General features: G+C 37.0%; 1 protein-coding gene across 1 annotated transcript in view; it reads right to left on the bottom strand.

The window, feature by feature from the left end:
• LOC123865006 overlaps window positions 1-20,843 on the bottom strand; it is a 91,638-nt gene that overhangs the window by 64,686 nt on the left and 6,109 nt on the right. The window contains exon 2 of the mRNA XM_045905814.1: window positions 7,011-7,583. Within this exon, the coding sequence (XP_045761770.1) occupies window positions 7,011-7,118 (108 nt within the window). The 5' untranslated portion in view covers window positions 7,119-7,583. The remainder of the gene's footprint in view (window positions 1-7,010; window positions 7,584-20,843) is intronic.

Genomic DNA, 20,843 nt, shown 5'->3' with positions numbered 1-20,843 from the left:
TGGATTAAAAATAAATGTCAAAATATGAGCTCGGTGGCTATCATCGTTGGACGCTGATATCTCCTGAAATGGCAAGAAACACAGAGAGAGACCTACAATTTTTGGCCAATCAAACCAAATACAAAAAGTGTTTTTTTTTTTTTTTTTTTTTAATCGTTTTTATCATCTCTGTGCGTAAGTAGCCTATACAGTCATCAATGCAACCTCGGCGACAATTATCTCGGGCGGGCGTCGAACCCCACAAAAAATGCATTATAGGAAGCCGGTTAGACTGAGGCGACTGGGGCGAGTGGGGCGCGACCCGACGGCTTAGCGGTAAATCTGCAAAACGCCGAATCACTGCCGCGCCATAATATTGATGCAATTTGTACATTCAATAATACGTGCATATCTTCGATAGAGGGAAGTTGCCTCAGACGACAGTCCTTTGTGCAGGGCCTGCATGGATCGTCTATTTCGATTATCGATATAGACGATACAGAACATACATTGTTCTGGTGTCCACAGTTTGAGGAAGAAGGAATGTGGTGGACGCGCTGGGAGGCGAGCTTGGGGTGGAGAGCCTCGTAAGTACAATTTTGCAGGAGAAAAGGAAGTGTTAACCTAAAAATATATGGAAGCCATAATTGAAAGAAAGGAGAAGGATGAAAGAGAAGGAAGATGAGTCAGATCGCGTCAGTAATGATATGCCAACAAGGAACATTAAGTATTTTGGCCGAACCGGATTCCGTTTCGGCTAAAATCCTATTTAACCTTTATATAAAAGTACGAAAAATAGATTAGGTACTATATAAAATGTTTCAAGTTAAGAGATAGAATATAGATTAGTAATAGGTTATATAATTTGATTAAGTCAATTGTTAATTAGTTTAATCTAGGTTTAAGTACTATAGAACTGACATGTACAAATTGTATACAAGATCTTTAAAATAAATAAAGATTAAAAAAAAAAAGTATAGCTTGCAGAAAGGAGGGGTTTTTAACCGGTAGGAGTCCGGTACTATCCGGTTCGGACGTCCATGAGGATTTTGCCCTCCTACGGAAAAGAGGGCATATATTATGGAGGTCGTTGAAATAGCAACGCATGTCCTGCAAGAGTGCGTGGCAGAACAACGCGAGCGCCATTTGAAATCCCCAACCTCACTTTTTTTTTTTTTTTTTAAATTCACTATAGGTAAGCGCTTGACCACAATCACACCTGATGGAAAGTGATGATGTGGTCTAAGATGGGATGCGTTTACCTAGAAGGTGCCTATTCACTCTTGTTTTAAAGATACCCGGATTGTAATTGGTCACTTCACGAGGTCGGCAACCTTGGCGGTCTACTCGGCTTTTGGAGCGAGCTTGGATAGCTGGAGTGAAGACTTCGGCAGGGAGGGGCAATGCACGCACAACAGATGAAAACAGAGACCGGATGAAATAAAGACCTTCCCAAGTGTTAGTTAGTATGAATGAGGTTTGTGTAACCGCATATTTGGTAAACAAGCTATTGTTCGTACCTATGTGTTTGTAAGAGCTTCCCACTTTCTACTAAACACTCAATGGATAAATTGTAATACAAACTATTTTCCGACATTTCTCTCCAGTTTTCATTTGGCAAACTTTTTGCTCAGTACGATATTATCCATACCTACTTAGTATTATAAATGAGAAAGTGTGTCTCTCTGTCTGTCTGCCTGCTACAGTGAATATATTGAAAGATTCGAAAAGTTCTAGCATATTATTTCAATTCAAAAGCACTTTCCTTCTGATGTGGATTTGAAAAACATTGTAAAAAAGTTAGATAGGCATTTTCTTGACAGTACAGGATTCCATAATCCATGAACGGTTTCTAATGATCCAAAAAGGAAGTAAAACTAGAGAAAAACGTGTTTTAAAAGCAAGTTTCATAAGGAGAAAAGTTGTGGGTGCCTAATGAGTACCTAGGTATGTTGCAAGATTAAATTGCTATGTTCGGTATGATGTAGTAAAAGTAATTAACTCAGTACTAATGCTATATTTATAAACGGATAAACTACTGACTGGTCTATCAACGTACTGCGTGTGTCGTATGGCTCACACCAACGTACTGCGTGTGTCGTATGGCTCACACCAACGCGCAACGGGTGTTGAAAATTCCCCACTGTTTCGTTCCCCACTGAGAAAGGATTTTCTTTTCTAGTTCTTATACTGAGCTATCCTTACGGAACCCTAAAAATGGTCTACCCTCCTAGGTACACCATTTTTAGGGTTCCGTACCTCAAAAGGAAAAAGGAACCAATTTTTTTTTTCCAACAGTAAAAATTTCACGATAAAGACATCAGTGAACGGAAATCGGCATGTTGCAGCAGAATGGTTGCAGGTTTCTTCTTCAACTGTTGCACTGCTGTCGCACCTAGACGGTGAGGGTAAAATTGCTCTCGAATTTTCCTTATGGCACTGAGAAGTAAAACCAACATAAGGGAAGGCAATGCCTTTTTGCCTCTGTGTAGTAGGACATGGACCTCAAAAGCGGTAAACTGATAAAGATTTAGAAGACAGGCAGACATTTCAACCTGTTTTCTGATGAAACCGCAGATCGCGAAAAAACTCGATCTATCGGTCAGTTCCTCGTTTTATTTCCAGGAAAAGTGTGGATTTGAAAGTGGTTTCAAACATTAGGGTTGTCAGAAATAACGAAAAGTTTTCACTTTATAAACGGAGGTCTCTGTAATTTTTGGGGTTCCGTACACGAATGGTACTGCCAACAGCCTTCGCTGTCCGTCCTGTATCCATTCGTCTGTCCGTCAACGGGCTGTATCTCACGAACCGTAATTTTCACAGAGGGTGTATTTCTATTGCCGCTATAACAAATAATAAAAAATTCAAAATGACCGCCATGGAAATAAAAAAATAAAAGTACATAATCTTGTGCTATGGTACTGAATCCATCCACTGTCCACTGAATACAAGCTATTCAGTGGACAGTATTTGAATCAGAGATCGGATTAGTGCGTGAGCAATATCCGAGTTCGGACCGAGTTTTTTACATCCGTATTTTCACGGACTCGGATCGGACGAGTGAGCAATGCACGGTGTACCAACTAGAAAGTGGTAACCCTAGCGGGTTATCTTAAATATCTCAACGGCAAATTAAGACAACTCTCGCTGCTGACCTGTTTAAGATACTAGATAACTGTTGCGTTAACAGGGCTCTCTCCGTCACTCGTTTCATACAGTCGTAGTTCTAATTTCATTTGAATATTAAGCAACCAAAGTCCATGAAATTTTGCAGACATATTCTAAAAACTAATATCTGTGTCTGTAGTGTTTTAGATTTTTCTAAAAATATGTAGTTTTAAAATTACAGGGGCTCAAAGATTTGTATGAAAATTTTAAAGACCGCGTAACTTTGAAACCGAATATTTTAACAGAAATTTGGAAAACCACAGACATAGATATTAGTTTCTAGAATATGTCTGCAAAATTTCATGGACTTTGGTTGCTTAATATTCAAATGAAATTGGAACTACGATTGTATGAAACGAGTGACGGAGAGAGCCTTCTTAATTGCCAACTGGTAAACCACGCGTTTTTATCTTAAGTAAACTAGAAAGAAAATAAAAATCAGTTAAGTGTTAGTTGGACTTGTACACGAAGGGTTCCGTACCATCATACAAGTGATGTAACCACAAATTCACGGTATTTTTCCCTTTACTTGTGCTTTAAGACATTCTTCTTCTTTCTTAGCCTTTGCTAATCCATTGTTGAACATAGGCCTCCTCACATGCACGCCATTCCTCTCGGTGTTGTGCGAGCCTCCTCCAAGTTTTTACCGCCAGCTTGGTAATGTCGTCTTCCAACGTTCTATTTTACGTTTTAAGACATTGCTACGTGCTAAATTGCATGACTCTAGGTCAGCGGGAAGTACCCTTGGGTAGTCTTGGGAAGGCCTATGTCCAGCAGTGGACACAAACAGGCTGATTGATCGATTGGGAAGTATCCTTAGGTTGCTTGACAGACACAGACAGACAGACAACGAAGTGATCCTATAAGGGTTCCGTTTTTCCTTTTGAGGTACGGAACCCTCAAAAGTAAACAGTATAAGCATAAGTGGTACGTCTATATTTTGTACGATGGCTCAGAATACGTAGGAATAGTAACGATGTTAAGAAACCTTTCGTATGCGGGTTTTAACCGACTTCGAAAAAAGGTTCTCAATTCGTCGGAATCTTTTTTTTTGTTTGAAAGGGTATACTTTGCAGGTAGACCCATATAAAGGTGAAGATCTGATGAGTATTTTTGGAGATGGAGAACAGAACTCCTCAATGGATAACAGTAAATTGCTCGCATCAGTGTAATAGCTTAGTAAACAGTAGGGTTTTAACTGGGCATAGCATATTTTAGTACAGTGGGGCCACTAAAAATTGTAAAATAAAAAAAAATCGAAAGAAAAATAAAACCGACTTCAAAAACCACAAACACTTAAAAGTAAAAAATATTTTTTTTGTTTCTACACGTGTAATGTATGTATGAAGTCGGGCACCATATTTTTTTTAATAGTTTTTTCTTTCAGCGAATAGACCTGATATAAAAAGCACTAGCACCGACATGCGTCATTGCTCGACCGTGTATACCAAGTTTTTATAAATTGCACCGCCTTTATTACGAATCATGATTGTAATTGATTGATTGATAGATCGCAATCATTGCAATATGGTCTTGGGCTGTAGTAATAATATGATGTGTTGTTTTGTATAGCGAATTCTAGCCTCAGAAACAATCATGTTATAAGCATCATTTTTAACCCCCGGCCCAAAAAGAGGGGTGATAAGTTTGACGTGTGTATCTGCGTCTCTGTCTGTGGCATCGTAGCTCCTAAACTAATGAACCGATTTTAATTTAGTTTTTTTTGTTTGAAAAGTGGCTTGATCGAGAGTGTTCTTAGATATAATCCAAGAAAATCGGTTCAGCCGTTTCAAAGTTATCAGCTTTTTTCTAGTTACTGTAACCTTCACTTTTCGGGGGTGTTATAAATTTTTAATTTACACTTGTATTATTGTGTATATGTATTACTACAGTTCAATACCTTATTATTACATAATGTCCATTACATCCCGGCAGTCTTTTCATAATTCAAATAAGCCCAAAAAACTTGAAAAGAAAAGTTTCATCAAATAAACTTTTACAAGACGCTTTCGAAATGTCAAGTGGATAGACCACTAATTTGGAATGCCTTTCCTACCCGGAAGAACTAGCAAGAAAATTGGTGCGTACTTATTGGGTTCTTCCTGGGTTTCTTCAGTTCAGTTAGTATAATTTTTTTATACAGTTGGATAATCCTCATGGACGCCCATAGTGCCAAACTCTTACAGACTGAAACACCAACTGTTTCATTGTTGGCCATTAATTATTTGCCTTTTATTTCAGCCTCCAATCAGTATCTGACTTCATAATTAAAATATAGCAAACTAGCTGACGCCCGCGACTTCGTCCGCGTGGATTTAGGTTTTTCGAAATCCCGTGGGAACTCTTTGATTTTCTGGGATAAAAAGTAGCCTATGTGCTAATTCAGGATATTATCTATCTCCATTTCGAATTTCAACCAAATCCGCCCAGTGGTTTTTACGTGAAGGAGTAACAACATACACACACACACACAAACTTTCACCTTTGTAATTATATTAGTATTAGTATGATAAAATCATATTATAGCTCAGAAACTTCCCAATAGTTAGTATCTAAATATTGGGAACTAATCTATTGGAATCTAACTTTCAAACAAAATAAAGAAAATCAAAGACAAAAGTTTTCGTAAAATAAAGCTTTGTGCAAGAACATATTAGATCAATCGCAACTGTCGCATTGATTCTGTATGCGTTTGTGACTTTTACAGTTTCGTAATAGCGAAACAGATCGTTAGTATATGAAGTGTAAAGTATTTCAATGTTATGTTCATGTATGAAGAAATACGATTTCCTAGAAGAATATCTTAGTTTATTCGCTCCACTACAACCGATTTTAAATCTCATGTAAGTATTCGATCTATTGACCGATTTTAATTTAAATGCATTTCTTATCCCCATAAAGTTTTCAAGTTTTTACTCCACATTATACGAATGCTCCCTTTTTTTTTTATGAAAAGAGGGGGAATAATCATTTTTTTAAAGTTTTTATTAGGATTACCTAGTTGTTCGTAAGTTGTTATTATGTGAAATCGATAATTGTTTTTTTTAATTTTGCGGACATAACATGTTATAAACTTTAGTAGACATCAGCTAGTATTTAGATATATTTCGAGATGCATCGAGCGTAGATATGAACGGAAACCTGGATCTCAGTTAAAGCTGGTTGAAAAAACTTGAAAATTTGGCTTTAGGGTTTCCTCCATAACCAAAAATTCCTCCGATTTCCACCCAATCGAAGCCGGGGCGGGCCAACTAGTTTACAAAAGAAATGGCTCTAGCCAAGGTAGGTATCATGACGTGTAAAACACCTACTCGTAGCATGCATTATTCAGAGTTCTTTATCTAAAACTACTAACAATACTGCACGTTTCTACACAGTTTTCTGGGAAACACCTGCATTTTAATCGCTGTTTGTTTCGCATTAAAATGATATCACACATGATGATGAATTTGTTGTTCATAATATTTTACACATCCTCACCTTACCGGAAATTATTTGTGGATGTAGTTTTCAAATATAAAGAATACATGGAAGAATCACACCCTGACACTTCATACAAACGAACTAATATAATTACCTACATAATATGTACCAATTTATTACTACCAGAACACCGGTCCCAATAAGAATTCATTAGCATAATATATTTGAAATTCACTTTACTTCACTTTAATTTCACGCCAAATTTCCGCTATTTCATGTTAAATTTCCATTATTTCACATCAAACTTCCATTATTTTTGTACACATTTCTTATTATATTCACAGATTTCCGACTTCCTCTACGTTGCAGACTGCAGCCCTTAATTAACTATACACGAAGTTAATTAAATACGATATAATATAACAAGTGTGCCAACTTACCCGAACAAAAGGGTTTTTCTTGGGCAGGTCGTGGTCCACCTCGTCCCGGGCCTCGTCATCCTCGGCGGAGTTCACCCGGACGCAGGTCTTGTGCAGCTGCTCACCCATACTCCGTACACATCATACACTATTTCGCGCCAAATTCCCGCTATTTCACTTTTATTTCACGTCAAATTTACGCTATTTCACCTTTAATTTCCACTTTTTCACGCCTAATATCTACTTTTCACGTCCAATTTTCACAATTTCACGTCCAATTTTCACTATTTCACGCCGAATTTCCTCTATTTCACATTATAGTGCTCACTTAGAATTTTATTATTTGTATTGATTTGTATTTGTTGAATGTGTTTTATTCATTTCACATATATTTTGATTGTTCACGATTTTTCACCTTGATTATTTTTGTGTCGCACTTTTTATTTAGGCACTGCTGAATATTGAATTTTGAATAAGACAAAGTTAAGTATTTGTTTATTGATCGAAATATAAAATCTCTCGATTTCACTTATCGATTTCGAAATACAACGTGAACTATTGGTAACTGCACACTTTGACGAACTTTTTGTAGATCTGTAACAATGAAAAATAGCTTATTAAAACACACTGGCCTGAAAAAATTATCACACAGTTAATACATTAAAAAACTAATTAACCGTTGCGCGTGCCCTGAATTTTTATAACTATAACGCAGTAATCATGTTGTCAAACCAAGTGACAGCGAGTCTTGTGATTGCAACAGTTCAGTTAGTGTCTAGGACTCGTTTTGTGTTTGATTAATTATGATCTCATTAAGGCCAGTGACACACGTGTTAATGTTACTTTTTAACCCCCGAGCCAAAAAGAGGGGTGTTATAAGTTTGACGTGTGTATCTGTGTATCTGTCTGTGGCATCGTAGCTCCTAAACCAATGAACCGATTTTAATTTAGTTTTTTTTTTGTTTGAAAGGTGTCTTGATCGAGAGTGTTCTTAGCTATAATCCAAAAAAATCAGTTCAGCCGTTTGAAAGTTATCAGCTCTTTTCTAGTTACTGTAACCTTCACTTATCGGGGGTGTTATAAATTTTTAATTTACACTTGTCCTAAAAGTTTTTACCTGTTAGACCGCAATTACACCTGTTAGTTTTACTCACTTAAGTAGCTTATATAGTTAATTGACAACAACTTTACTAAGGTAAATGCCACTTATAAATTACATTTTTTTATATTTACGTTTACATTAGTAAATTTGTCGTAAGTTAATCATGTAAGCTACTTACGTTAGTAAAATTTAGAGGTATACTTGTGGCCTTAGTTAAACTCTTTCTGTACGTACTTAATTGTCATTTCTCTTTTGATCATCTTTACCTTGCAAATTAGTTGTTTCTTGTAGTTTATAGATAACTTGGCGACCTCGCCTTGGCCTCTAGATGGGAAAGGCATGGCATTTGCACCTACATACCAAAACAAGTAACAACTGAATTGAAGATGCACCTAGCTCAGACCGCAAGGCTATTTTAATTTAACCGAGCTATTCGAAAACTCATGGACGGTAATTAAAAACAAAATATTAAAAAAATATCCTAACTTTACTTGTCTATTACCAGAGTAAAATTGTTACTAACTGAACTTGTCAATTCAGTTTAGAGATTTTCGTAAGAAATTTATTAATCAGCACAAAGGCGGGTTTAGTAAAAAAAACAGCTAAGTAGATCGTTTTGTTAATTCACCAAATAAGTGTGTAGGTTGCCTAACAGTTGTTTGTATTATGATTAACAATTCGCTATCTGATTAGAGCGATATGTTGAGAAATTATACTATTGTACTAATTTGACTTAAAAGATAAGTTTTACGATAGCAAAGAATGCGTTTTAATTACTGTTAAGTATCAGTAATCTTATAGTTTTTACTGATAAGATTTTCGACGTAAAATTCTATGACTAATCTTCTTATACATTCACACTATTAGCCTTAACTTTTTCGAATAAAATTATACCTACGTGTAATTTGTAATATTGCTTTTAATCCATTTTCATATACTTATCAGGCAATGGTTTATTGTCTCTGAGTTGCACACCATGAATTATATTAATCAACAAATCGTAGATTTAGATTGTTTTAAAAAAACCTGTTGGAGTTTTTCAAAATCCTTTTTTATAGGGGTGGACGTTATAATTATATACGACTGACTTGGGTGCGTTTGGAACCCTCGTAGCTTTAGTTTTAAGTTAACGTAATTAATTATCACCACTACATCATTGTTCAACAATCAGAAAGTGTACAATAGTACCAATTTCAATAAATGACTTTAACTTTGACTGGAGGAGATTCGGAACCGATCTCCGTTGGGACATGTTGTTACTATGAGTATGGTGTACTAAAGTGTGCACAAACATAGGTGTAGGTACTCTCTATTCCCTCACTCTCATAGCTCGATGGGACAGACATCCTACACGACGGAGAGAGATCAGGCCTAGGACTAACGGATTTACGTGCTCTCCGATGCACGGTTGGACACTCCGCCAACTTCCGAACTCCGGGCTAGTATTGAGAATATCTTAACAGGAAAATCCAATACCTCACTATTTTTGGCCCGAATCGAACCCAGGATCTTGTCATCCGCATCCATGCCGATCTCTACACTAGTTAAGAACATTTATATCGCTTGTAGAAATGATATTACCGTCGACTGTTAAGTTTTAACAACGGCTTTTCACAGAACAAACGAAAACAAAATATTGACAGCAACATAACATGCTCTAATTCGTTTGTAAAGCATCCGAGGTCGTCTCACACTGGTTCAAGGCTCCATCCTCATATAATAGCATCAATTCAAGCCTATCCGATTAAAGGCATTATAGGTATTCTATCGAAATATACGAGTACTCTGTACTCTGTAGCCCTCACAAGCCGTGGAAATCCGGCCATGGTCTAAAATCTACAGAAATATATCTATCGGAGCCCGTATTTTGTGTTTCCTACCAATTACAATCCGGGTATCTTTAAAACTAGATCATCATCTAGGCATCTTCTAGGTAAATGCGTCCCATCTTAAGCCATTCCATCTTTTTCCAGCGGGTGTGATAATGGTGAAGCGCTTGCCTAGTATGATTTTTTTTTCTAGAACTGAAAAAATTTACTACATGTTAGATTTTTGTTTCTATCTTTTTGACGTGAAAACTTGTGCCGTTGCGACTTGAAACACGACGAAACGAAAAAGCGACACTAATAAAGAGACAAAGTGCGAGTCGGACTCGCACACGAAGGGTTCCGTACCGTCATACAAGAAATAACACTTTTTTTTTATATTTTTCACGGTGGCTATTTTGAAATTTTCAATTTCGAAACAACAACAACTGATCCTATTATGGTTCACGAGATACAGCCCGCTGCCAGACAGACGGACGGACGAACATATGGACATCGGAGGCTTCGATACCTATAGGATCCCGGGTTTTCGGTTACAGAACCTTGAAAAAGAAAAGTTTTTCCGAAATTCCACTCAATGAAGCCAAGTGGTTCAGTTAGCAGTTATGATAAATGGTTGGTATTAGTGGGCTGAACAAGTCTCCCCTCCGCTTCGCTTAGGTGGAAGCTGGGCCTTAGGTACCCATACCTCCTCTGCGTGTGATTATGCAGCCGCCAAGGCTCCGATAAGTTAATATTGTGTTGGCAACACCTCGTTCTCACGTTCTGTGTTGCTTGGTGTTGGTGGTTATGCTGTGGTCGTGACGTCAGAGCCCCCTCCATCGAGACGAAAAAGATGGCGCTAGGGCGAGGACGTGGCGTGGAACGACAAGCTTCAGTTGCTGTTTGCGCTCCGACCGATTTACATTGCATTATACGGGTTGATTTTACTATCTGAGAGTTTAATTGTTAACATCAGAAGTGTGTAGTAACTTACGCTTTGAGGAAAAATCGGTCGAAACGCAAACGTACTTTTCCACCTAGAGGTCTTCAAGTGCCAGGACACCGTCGGCCGCGATGGAAACGTAATAAGGTATCTCGTAAAGATACCGAAACTGTGAGTACTTTGAATAATTATTAAAGATTAAGTGAATATGGTTTAAATTACTAAATCGTATTCTCAAACTTTTGTATAGTCAGGTGAGATAATTCGTTACTAAACTAAGTTGAAGGTATCAGCTAAAAGTCTGGCACAATTTAATATTGCGTACAGTCTATAAGTGGTCCTCGTGGGAATAGTGATCGGTAAACGAAATTGTCTTTTAGTTCCAAATTCAAAGGAATATGTTTTTTAAAATGGTTAACTTTTAGTTTGTTCGAATTTTATTTTGGAACTAAATGTTAAATTCACGTTTGTCTCAACTTTTTTTCGAACAAAATATTATTTAAATTATAGTGGGTCAATTATTATAGTAGCATCAGTAATATACGTCCTTAGAAGATAATAATTTAAAAACGTGTGACGATTGAGCTAGTTATTTACATAGAAGTTTTTATAATAAAAATATTAAACATGTGGGTAGTATACGTGACGAACAAGTTAAAATGTTATAGTGGTAGTGGTAAAAGTAATCGAAGAATGTCTTAGGTGAAATGTTAGCTCAGATATAAATCATGATAACCAATCCCGAACTCGTATACTGAAATGAAATGAAATTTATTTATTTGCTGAATATCAGTTGTTGAGTTCAAAATTATAACTAAGTAGCGACCTTCATATTCTACTTCATAAGCATGCAAATATTTAATACTCATCAGGAATAATCCGTACAAATAATCCTGATGAGACCAAAAAGTGAATTAATTTCTATGGTAACATGTCTCTTAATTAAATGTCAATATTAATGTTATAATAATAAGTTATTATATTAATTGTAAGTAAATTTTACATAATATATGGGGTTAAAAAGTGTATATTTTTGATACATGTCACGAGGCGTTTATGGATACCGGAAGTAGTTGTCCGCGCATATCAAAATCGTTAGTAAAGGGATTTCAGTTTAAAAACATTTATTTATCAATAAAGAGCATAACAGTCTTTTAGATATCAGGAATTACAGCTATTTACATTTACAATGGTAGGTACTTACGCACATGATATCAAGTATCCATTTTAGTACTTCATATTATCTACATTGAATAATTGTGTGGGTAAGTAATAACATCCATACGTTTATAATACTAGTTTTTAGGGAAGTTTTCGTAATTGTTCTTCTTTTAAAGCATAATTGGGAGTGTATATATCCTGTTATTATTTTCCTGATAGGAATACAAGTTTGGAGCGCATACGAGTGACTTATATTTAGAATTTTCGTATCTTTATAGAGGTAATTCTTTATTCTTTCTTTATTTGCATTCATGTCTTACATCATAAATAAAAAAAATATCATAATATTACAACATGAAGCCCCGTTGGGGCGTTGCAAAGTAAAACATATGTAAATAATCAAAGGTAATATTACAATTCTTATGAAATATGAATAGCAAAAATTATGAATTAATTATATGGTCATTAAATAAAAATAAAATAAAAAGGTCACATATAAATAAAGATTATGGGAGTTTTCAAATTATGTCCTATTATAACTAATCAGACTTTAAAAAAAGTACTTACAAATAAAAAGTGGTTAACAAAGTTATTACAATCTTCTTATATCGTATTATCATATTATTGAGGTATATTCATTCAATAGTTCATGCACACTGTAGTAACATTTTTGGATTAGCCATTTTTTTTAGTTTTGTTTAAATAATGTTTCTTTTGTTTTATCTATTATTATTGCTATACAGGTTATTTAAATCAGTAAATATTTAAAAAAGAGCCTTTGTTGCAGTTTTAAATAAGTACTGTACAGGTTTACCTTAGTGCTACCTAAGTAAATAATTAATTAGATAGATAATAACTTTAAATTATTACAGTAAAGATTATTTACATATGAAGTTTAAGTTTTATTTTTTATATTCTGCGTGCTCATCGACATAGGCATCCCCTTTTCGATATACTATTCAATATACAATAGAATAGAATAGACTAGACTAGAATAGAATATGATATAATAATTCAAGTAAACTTTTACAAATGCTTTTGAATCGTCAAAATAATTTACCATGCATTACAATATGATGTTTGACTAGATCGTTATAATATTAGGGCGTACTTTTGGCATACAAGATGAATAATTTTACGTAAGGTTTCTATTTAAAGATAAAGCTGAATTTTTTTGTTGATACAAGGGTTTTTAGCAGAATTACAAAAGGGTAATAAAAAAAAAATGTGTTAACATTCCTTTTGATTCAATTGCGTTAAGCGAATTTATTTTTACGTTATAGGTATGTACCTATTGGGTACTAGGGAGTAATAACTTGCTTGGACGGAATGTAACAGAGTGATCCGATTTGGTTTATCCCCGAGAAAAGTAATGTAATAGTAGTAGACTCGTATACACATTGACCTCTGAAAGCATTTTAGCTATTTTTTGTCCATCCAAACAGAGAACCGTTTTGTATACATGTACAAGTCGATTAGATTGAACTAGAACGAAGGTAAAAGGATTGTACATTATTAGTAACGATGAAAGTAATATTTCTCTTCAGAGTTAGAACTATTGCCTGTAGTCTGTTCAATTCAAAAATTTGTTGCATTTGATGTGTACCTGCTTCAAAAACAAATAATAATTACGGATTGTGGTGTGTATAGTATGATAATGAAGCTTTATTTAGTTTGTAAAGTCATAGTATATCATTAATAATGCAAATTAGAATAATATTTAAAAAAAAAAATAACTATGATTTATGTTGGTAGTTAATACCTAATATTACAAATTTGGGTAAAAGCTTCACATTTGCGTTGAACAAAGAAATATTCTTGTCCGGATAGCTAAGTGGGTATTATTAACTTGAGAGGGTAGACAAATGCAACATTTTTATGCTCTCAGCTGCAATTCTGTGCTATAATCAGGACAGGCCGAAAATAATAAAGAGTGACAGTAAGAGTATATTGTGCGAATAGAAATATTCGATAGCATACAGTGGCAGTAGATGAATTCCCTGCGTGAATGGACAGATGAATGAGTTAAAAAGAAAGTCTTGGTTTTGGCAGTGGCATGCATCGGTGTCGCTCATAATCCATGACTCTCTGTTTATCATTTTTAATTAACCTAATAATTATTTGAGATAGCGTAATTAATATTTGCATATATGGAATATGAAATACCAATTATTATTATTGTTTGATACTAGAGTAATTCATGAATTAAAATAGTTTGTGGGTTATAAGATTATATTTGGTGACCAACCCTCGTAATTAATAATGCAGTGAACTAGTGAAATCATTAATATAATTGCAGTTAAGATATTGATTAGTTTAAAAAGTGATAGTTTTAGTATGATAATAATTATTTAAAGTTAACTTTGATAGCACCAGCTTTACAATCAAATGATCCGTTTATAATAATAAATCATTGATAGTTAAAATAAAATGGATGAGATCAAATATGATTGTATGCACCGGTGATCCCTTGCGTGGATGCGCGGTAGATAAAGATAGTGTGGTGATTGCATACGTGGATGAATAGTGTCGGAGCACTGTGTGGGTGCACGATGCTATGGCATTGAGTATGTGTTCAGAATTTAGTAAAGAATTTTGAGATTTAGTAAAGAGGTATGATCTGATTTTAATCGTGAGTGCTAATGCATTGCTTCTTTAAAGAATATTCATGGAGTATTAAAAACCGTGTTGGCAAGGCTACCTTGTGTATTATGTTGAGTAATCTATTTAAAATTAAGTATGTATAGCAACATAATTGATACAGCGAGCCGTGATAAAATTTTGGAAGATTAATTAGTTGGAATATTGCACCATGGATATAAGATATCACACTGGGATACGAAGCTTGAACTTTGATAAAATATTCGAAAGATAATTGGGAATATTGTACCATGAATATAAAATATCACATTGGAATACGATGCTTAAACTTGAAGGCGAACTTGGTACGCTTAAGTGAGTGAAATGCTCTTTAAGTGCAAGTGGTCTTCAAGTGATTTTCTACGATGCTTGACCTTGATGGCGAACTTGGTACGCTTAAGTGAGTGAAATGCTCTTTAAGTGCAAGTAGTCTTCAAGTGGTCTTCTATAATGCTTAGAACTTGATGGCGAACTTGGTACGCTTAAGTGAGTGAAATGCTCTTTAAGTGCAAGTGGTCTTCAAGTGGTCTTCTATGATGCTTGGAACTTGAAGGTGAACTTGGTACACTTAAGTGAGCGAAATGTTCTTTAAGTGCAAGTGATCTTCAAGTGGTCTTCACCAACTTGGTACGCTTAAGTGAGCGAAATGTTCTTTAAGTGCAAGTGGTCTTGACCAACTTGCTGCATTTAAGTGAGCGAAACGCTCTTTAAGTGCAGTTGGTTTTCAACTACGACAAATCTGGTCCCCTAAGTGTGGCAAAGTCCCTTTAGATGCGGTTGTTTTGTTCTTTAAATTGAAAGCTGTTGTTGTGATGAGTGATAACGAATGGACAATATTCCTGGATCTTACGAGTACATAGTGGAGGTGTCTTGTTAAGTTGCTAGCTGTCGTATGATTGTGAAGTGATAAGTGACAATGAATGGGCAATATTCCTTAGGAAGTTAGGAAGGATCCTTACAAGTAGGTAATGTGAATCAGGTGTTAACGGTTGTTTATTTTGCAGTAATTTTATCCCGACTCGTGGGGTGCCCGGGGCGGGCACCATGCAGCATGGCCGTGTTGGCAACACCTCGTTCTCACGTTCTGTGTTGCTTGGTGTTGGTGGTTATGCTGTGGTCGTGACGTCAGAGCCCCCTCCATCGAGACGAAAAAGATGGCGCTAGGGCGAGGACGTGGCGTGGAACGACAAGCTTCAGTTGCTGTTTGCGCTCCGACCGATTTACATTGCATTATACGGGTTGATTTTACTATCTGAGAGTTTAATTGTTAACAATTGTAATGAATTCCGCTTTCATTCATTGTCTCTGATAACTGACGAGTGATGAATTGACAATCAATTTTGTATTGAGCACAATGACGCTCTCAAGGTTTTGTTGTAGGTGATAATATTGTTTAATGCATCTAAATAAAGCCTCGTTTTTAGGGTTCCGTAGCACAAAACGCAAAAGGAACCCTTATAGGATTACATCGTTGTCTGTCTGTCTGTCGCATTGACCTAGAATCATGAAATTTAGCAGGTAAGACCAGTATTTTCTCCATGCGCGTTTTTTACTCGTTTTTCAATATCTTATTTTATTTTCTTGGGCTTTTTGACTATACTAAACGAAATAAGTTGCTTCTACTTAAGAACTGCGGTATAAAAATAAACATAATAAAATAAAACGGCCTGTTCCATTAAAAACTATAAAAACCTACATAGCATGCCCATACATAATAAAGCCATCAACGGTATAGCTCTATAGCTCCATAGTAATAAAACAATGAATAAACAAAAGAGCCATAACGAGCCGTTAAGGGTGTATGGCAAAAACAAGTCCCATAAACCTTAAGGAGCTGACGACCCGAAGTACTAGGACGCCATAAAAGTGCAGGAAGTATCCGTGTGTCGTATTAAAACGTGCGTGCCGTGCGTCATGCAAGACCAGGTTTTGTTCCAGGGCTGTCACTCGCAACTGATATGTCTTAACTGATTTAAAAGAAGGTTTTCAATTCCGCCAAATCTTTCGCCATATCCCGAATAGGTTTGCCGATTGGCAAACTACGGTATTTGCCAGAACTCGAGTAATTTGCAGAATACCAATAGTGGAGTCGTAAAGGTTTGGGATTGTCGATCTCTTTTATTAGGGTTCCGTACTTCAAAAGGAAAAACAAAACCCTTATAGGATCACTTTGTTGTCTGCCTGTCTGTCTGTCTGTCTGTCAAGAAACCTATAGCGTACTTCCCGTTGTCCTAGAATCATGAAATTTGGCAGGTAGGTATTTTGCAGACTAGCGCTTGGCTGCCATTAAACCTGCTAGCAAGTGATGATGCAGCCTAAGATGTAGCGCACTTGCCTAGAAGTTGCCATTCACTCTTTGCTTGAAGGTACCCATATTAAACGTGGAAAGAAAGACTGATGCCGGAAGGGCGTTCCATATCCTCACGGTTCGGATTAAAAACGAGGAAGCAAATCGCTTCGTACGTGTCTGAGGAACTTCCGAGGAGAAATTGACGATGCGCCAGAGCTCGCACCAGATAGCGCAGCGTTGGCAGAAGCCCGACTAGGCGGACAGACAACATCAAAAAAGGAAGGAAGTTGCAGGAAGCCGTTGGATCCAGGAGATGCAATACCCTGATGTGGAAGTCCCTACAAGAAACCCTATGCCCAGCAGTGGACAACTATCCGTTGACGACAATGACGACGAAAATGTGAACCGATTTATTTTATTCTTCATTTTAATACCGGTAAATAGTTAAATACCCTTCTCGACGGAAAACAGGAAATCACTCGTGTAGTGTACAATGCTACAGTTTAGTAAATAGGTGAGTTTAAAATCGGTTGTTTTTTAAAATCCGATTATTATTATCCCTTTAACTAAAGCGGACTTTACATTACGAAATTAGTAGCACGAAATTACGTCTAATTTGGCCATGCATGTATTACAAAGTTAGACGTTTACACGTGCAATTGATAAAGAAATTAATATCGTAAAACTACTTTCGTGCCACTAATTTGGTAATGTAAATTCCGCTTGAAGAAGACTAGGCGTGGTGGCGATCTTCGGGAAACGATTTATATATTTTTTTGATCAAAACATAGTTTTCTATCTACCGTCAAGCCAACCCTGAATTGTTCACACTCCACTTGCGCGTGCACAAATTGATCGCATCCGTCCCGCTCGCACCGCACGCAGCGGTCCCTCTCGCACCTAACTGTACGAGCACGTCCGTTATCCGACGGCACCCAGCCAGGGTTTGGCGATTCAATACATCTATCGGAAATCCGTAACTTATAGGTTACTGTTGTAAGCAGGAGTTACTTTGCGGAAGTCCATGATATACAAGGAACCAAACGCTTCATTTGCTTTGATCCGCTGAAACAGGCAAATCTGTATGGTGCAACATGCAGCAAGCGATATGCACCCCCGCCCTGCCACTGCTAAACATGCAGGAAAAGCCAGTCACCAAGCAAGCAATACTCACCACCATGTAACACCCCACAGATTCCCCAGAACACACTGGAGTGTGTGTTTAAAATGTGAAAATAGCAAGTAAGTATATGCTTGCTTTAACGGTGAAGGGAGACATCGTGAAGGAACCTGCATGCCTGAGAGTTCTCCATAATGTCTGCTCAAAAGTCTGCTCTGCTCTTGGCCGGCGTGCAATGCGTTGGGATTGGGAATTAGCATCGAACCCTAAACCTCCGAAAGCTTTAAAATAAATAAATAAATAAAATAAAATAAATTCAAGCCTTGACCCATATATATGATGTTAGTACAATATTTACAAGACTATGTTAGTATAACATTTTTTTTTGACGTGACAACGTCTTATAATTCGATAGAGCCGGCTGCACGCACGAAAAAACATGACTCATGCGGCGTTACCTCGCTCTGAGGCGTTCCATGTAAGGCTTGAAGTGCAAGCGAGAGCGCGGAACGAGCGACAAAGAAGCACAATCGGCCTTTGTTGTCACGTTCAACTATCGTCAGTAAACCGACTTTACAGACAACCAATTTTTTTAGCTTTAGTGAAGTTATTATAATAGAACTTATGCGCATTACTTTTAGAATTTCATTATAAAGCCGTCGCGTCGTGAGTTAATTTACAAATATGTAATTATTAAACAAATCGTGCCCGCCACCCGGTGCCCGGTGCCAGCTGAAGTGCCCACTACATGTTGGCCCAAAGCATTCGGCCTATGCACACAGCTAATGTGTACGGTATATTGTTGAGTTGTTGCGAGGCATTAATACTAATGTATTCGGTTTAAATTAAAATGATATGATATACCTATCTTGTGGATCATTTAGTCCCGGGTCTCATCTAAAAAAATGTAATTAAATTTTTTTGTCAAGAAATTTTCAGAAGCAGTTCATAGTTGGGAAGTTCGAGAGAAGAACCTAAAATTCGTTGGTCCTGCGCTGGCCTTTCTCTGTTAGTGAAGCTTTGCCGTCCCATCTGATTATAAAAGTAGTAGAGAAGTAGAGAGTTTGCATCTATGTTTGCGCACTTTAATGCCCTCCTGCATATTCGACAAGTCATCGCTGTAATTGACTGCCATGGGCGGAATTCGGCTAGGAGAACATTACTTTTATATGTACGCTGGTTTTTTGTTTGCTCGTCTTATCGGTTTTCATTTCATATAAAACATTTATTTAAAGAACGTTTACACTTTAGACGTTAATCGGCACTTGCCTAAAGAATTGGGCTAATGTGTGCTGGAGACATGAAACGGGCGGCAGGAATGCTGGTGCAATTTCCGCGTTCTATCACTGCATTATAATAACTTAGGCATGACAATTTTCACCCTACTAGTATAAGTGAGAAATACTATTGTACAGCATACTGCAGTAGGTACATCATCATGACTAACCAACCCATCGCCAGTTCACTACTGAGCACGCGTCTACTCTCAGAATGAGAAGGGCTTAGTCCACCACGCTGATCAAGTGTGGATTGTAGACGTACGGAATGCACACAATATGGAAACTCTCAGGCAAGCAGGTTTCCTCACGATGTGTTCCTGTGAAGTATGAACCAGTATGAAATCAGTCAGCCCCTGCGCAGACGTAAAGATTTTTTGTGTCCAGTTGCTTCCAACTAAGACTTGACACATACTCGTTGCCAATCAAAATGTATTTGGTGTCGGTAACAGAAAACTAAAAGTCGTCAGTTGAAGACACAAGCAACATTGATAAAGAAGAACATTAAAAAATACCAAAATGTAAAGGTATCGGCCAAAATAAAAAGCCATTTGTTGCGTTCTCATGATAAACGTAATTCGATCGTTTTCTGTCAACTCTCTAATGAAGAGCCCAACATCAGACGATTCTATTAGCATTCTAATGTTCAGTACTCTGGGAACTTTCGACCATTGTGTACGCGCAGTAAAAACGAAGCATTGAGTAATGAAGTCTTCCGTACATTCACGCCTTTTTACGTCTTCAATGCACAGAATATTATAAACTAGGGACCCGCCCCAGCTTCAGGAATTAGAAGGTATCATATTGCCGCATGTATTTTAAAATTTAGCGGCCTTTTTTTGTGAGGAAAATCCGTCATGGATACCACCGGCCATGGGGGAGCACAGTGGTTATGTTGGACTCCCACCGACTAAAAATCTCACGAAGTTCCATTCCAAAGCTGATGACGGAGCACAAGGGACCGACAACACCTCGATACTCCGCCATCACGTGTTAAGATTATCACGACATCCAGCAACCTGATCGGCCGAAAATACACGCTCCGCTTCAGTGGAAGCACACCCTTACGTTACGTAAGCGACATGGAAAAATTATACCTACCACCGTACAAATTGCATAGTAAACATAAAACACACCATTGAAGCCTAACCTAACCTTGACTTTGTCGCGAAATAACTAACTTCCGGTGTGGGTATAATGAAAATTAATGATAGCGGCGGCCATAATCGTTGCCTCGATAACACGTAGGTACTTTCCTACACACTTGAAACGTGAAAATCATCATCACCATATTTTATTTATTTCATTTTATTAACCCCCGACCCAAAAAGAGGGGTGTTATAAGTTTGACGTGTGTATCTGTGTAACCGTGTATCTGTGTATCGGTGTATCTGAGTATCTGTCTGTGGCATCGTAGCTCCTAAACTAATGAACCGATTTTAATTTAGTTTTTTTTGTTTGAAAGGTGGCTTGATCGAGAGTGTTCTTAGCTATAATTCAAGAAAATCGGTTC

Source organism: Maniola jurtina, chromosome 5, assembly GCF_905333055.1.
Source record: "Maniola jurtina chromosome 5, ilManJurt1.1, whole genome shotgun sequence".
NCBI lineage: Eukaryota > Metazoa > Arthropoda > Insecta > Lepidoptera > Nymphalidae > Maniola > Maniola jurtina.
The sequence above is the reverse complement of the archived record's forward strand: the minus strand, read 5'-3'. Positions and strand labels throughout refer to the sequence as shown.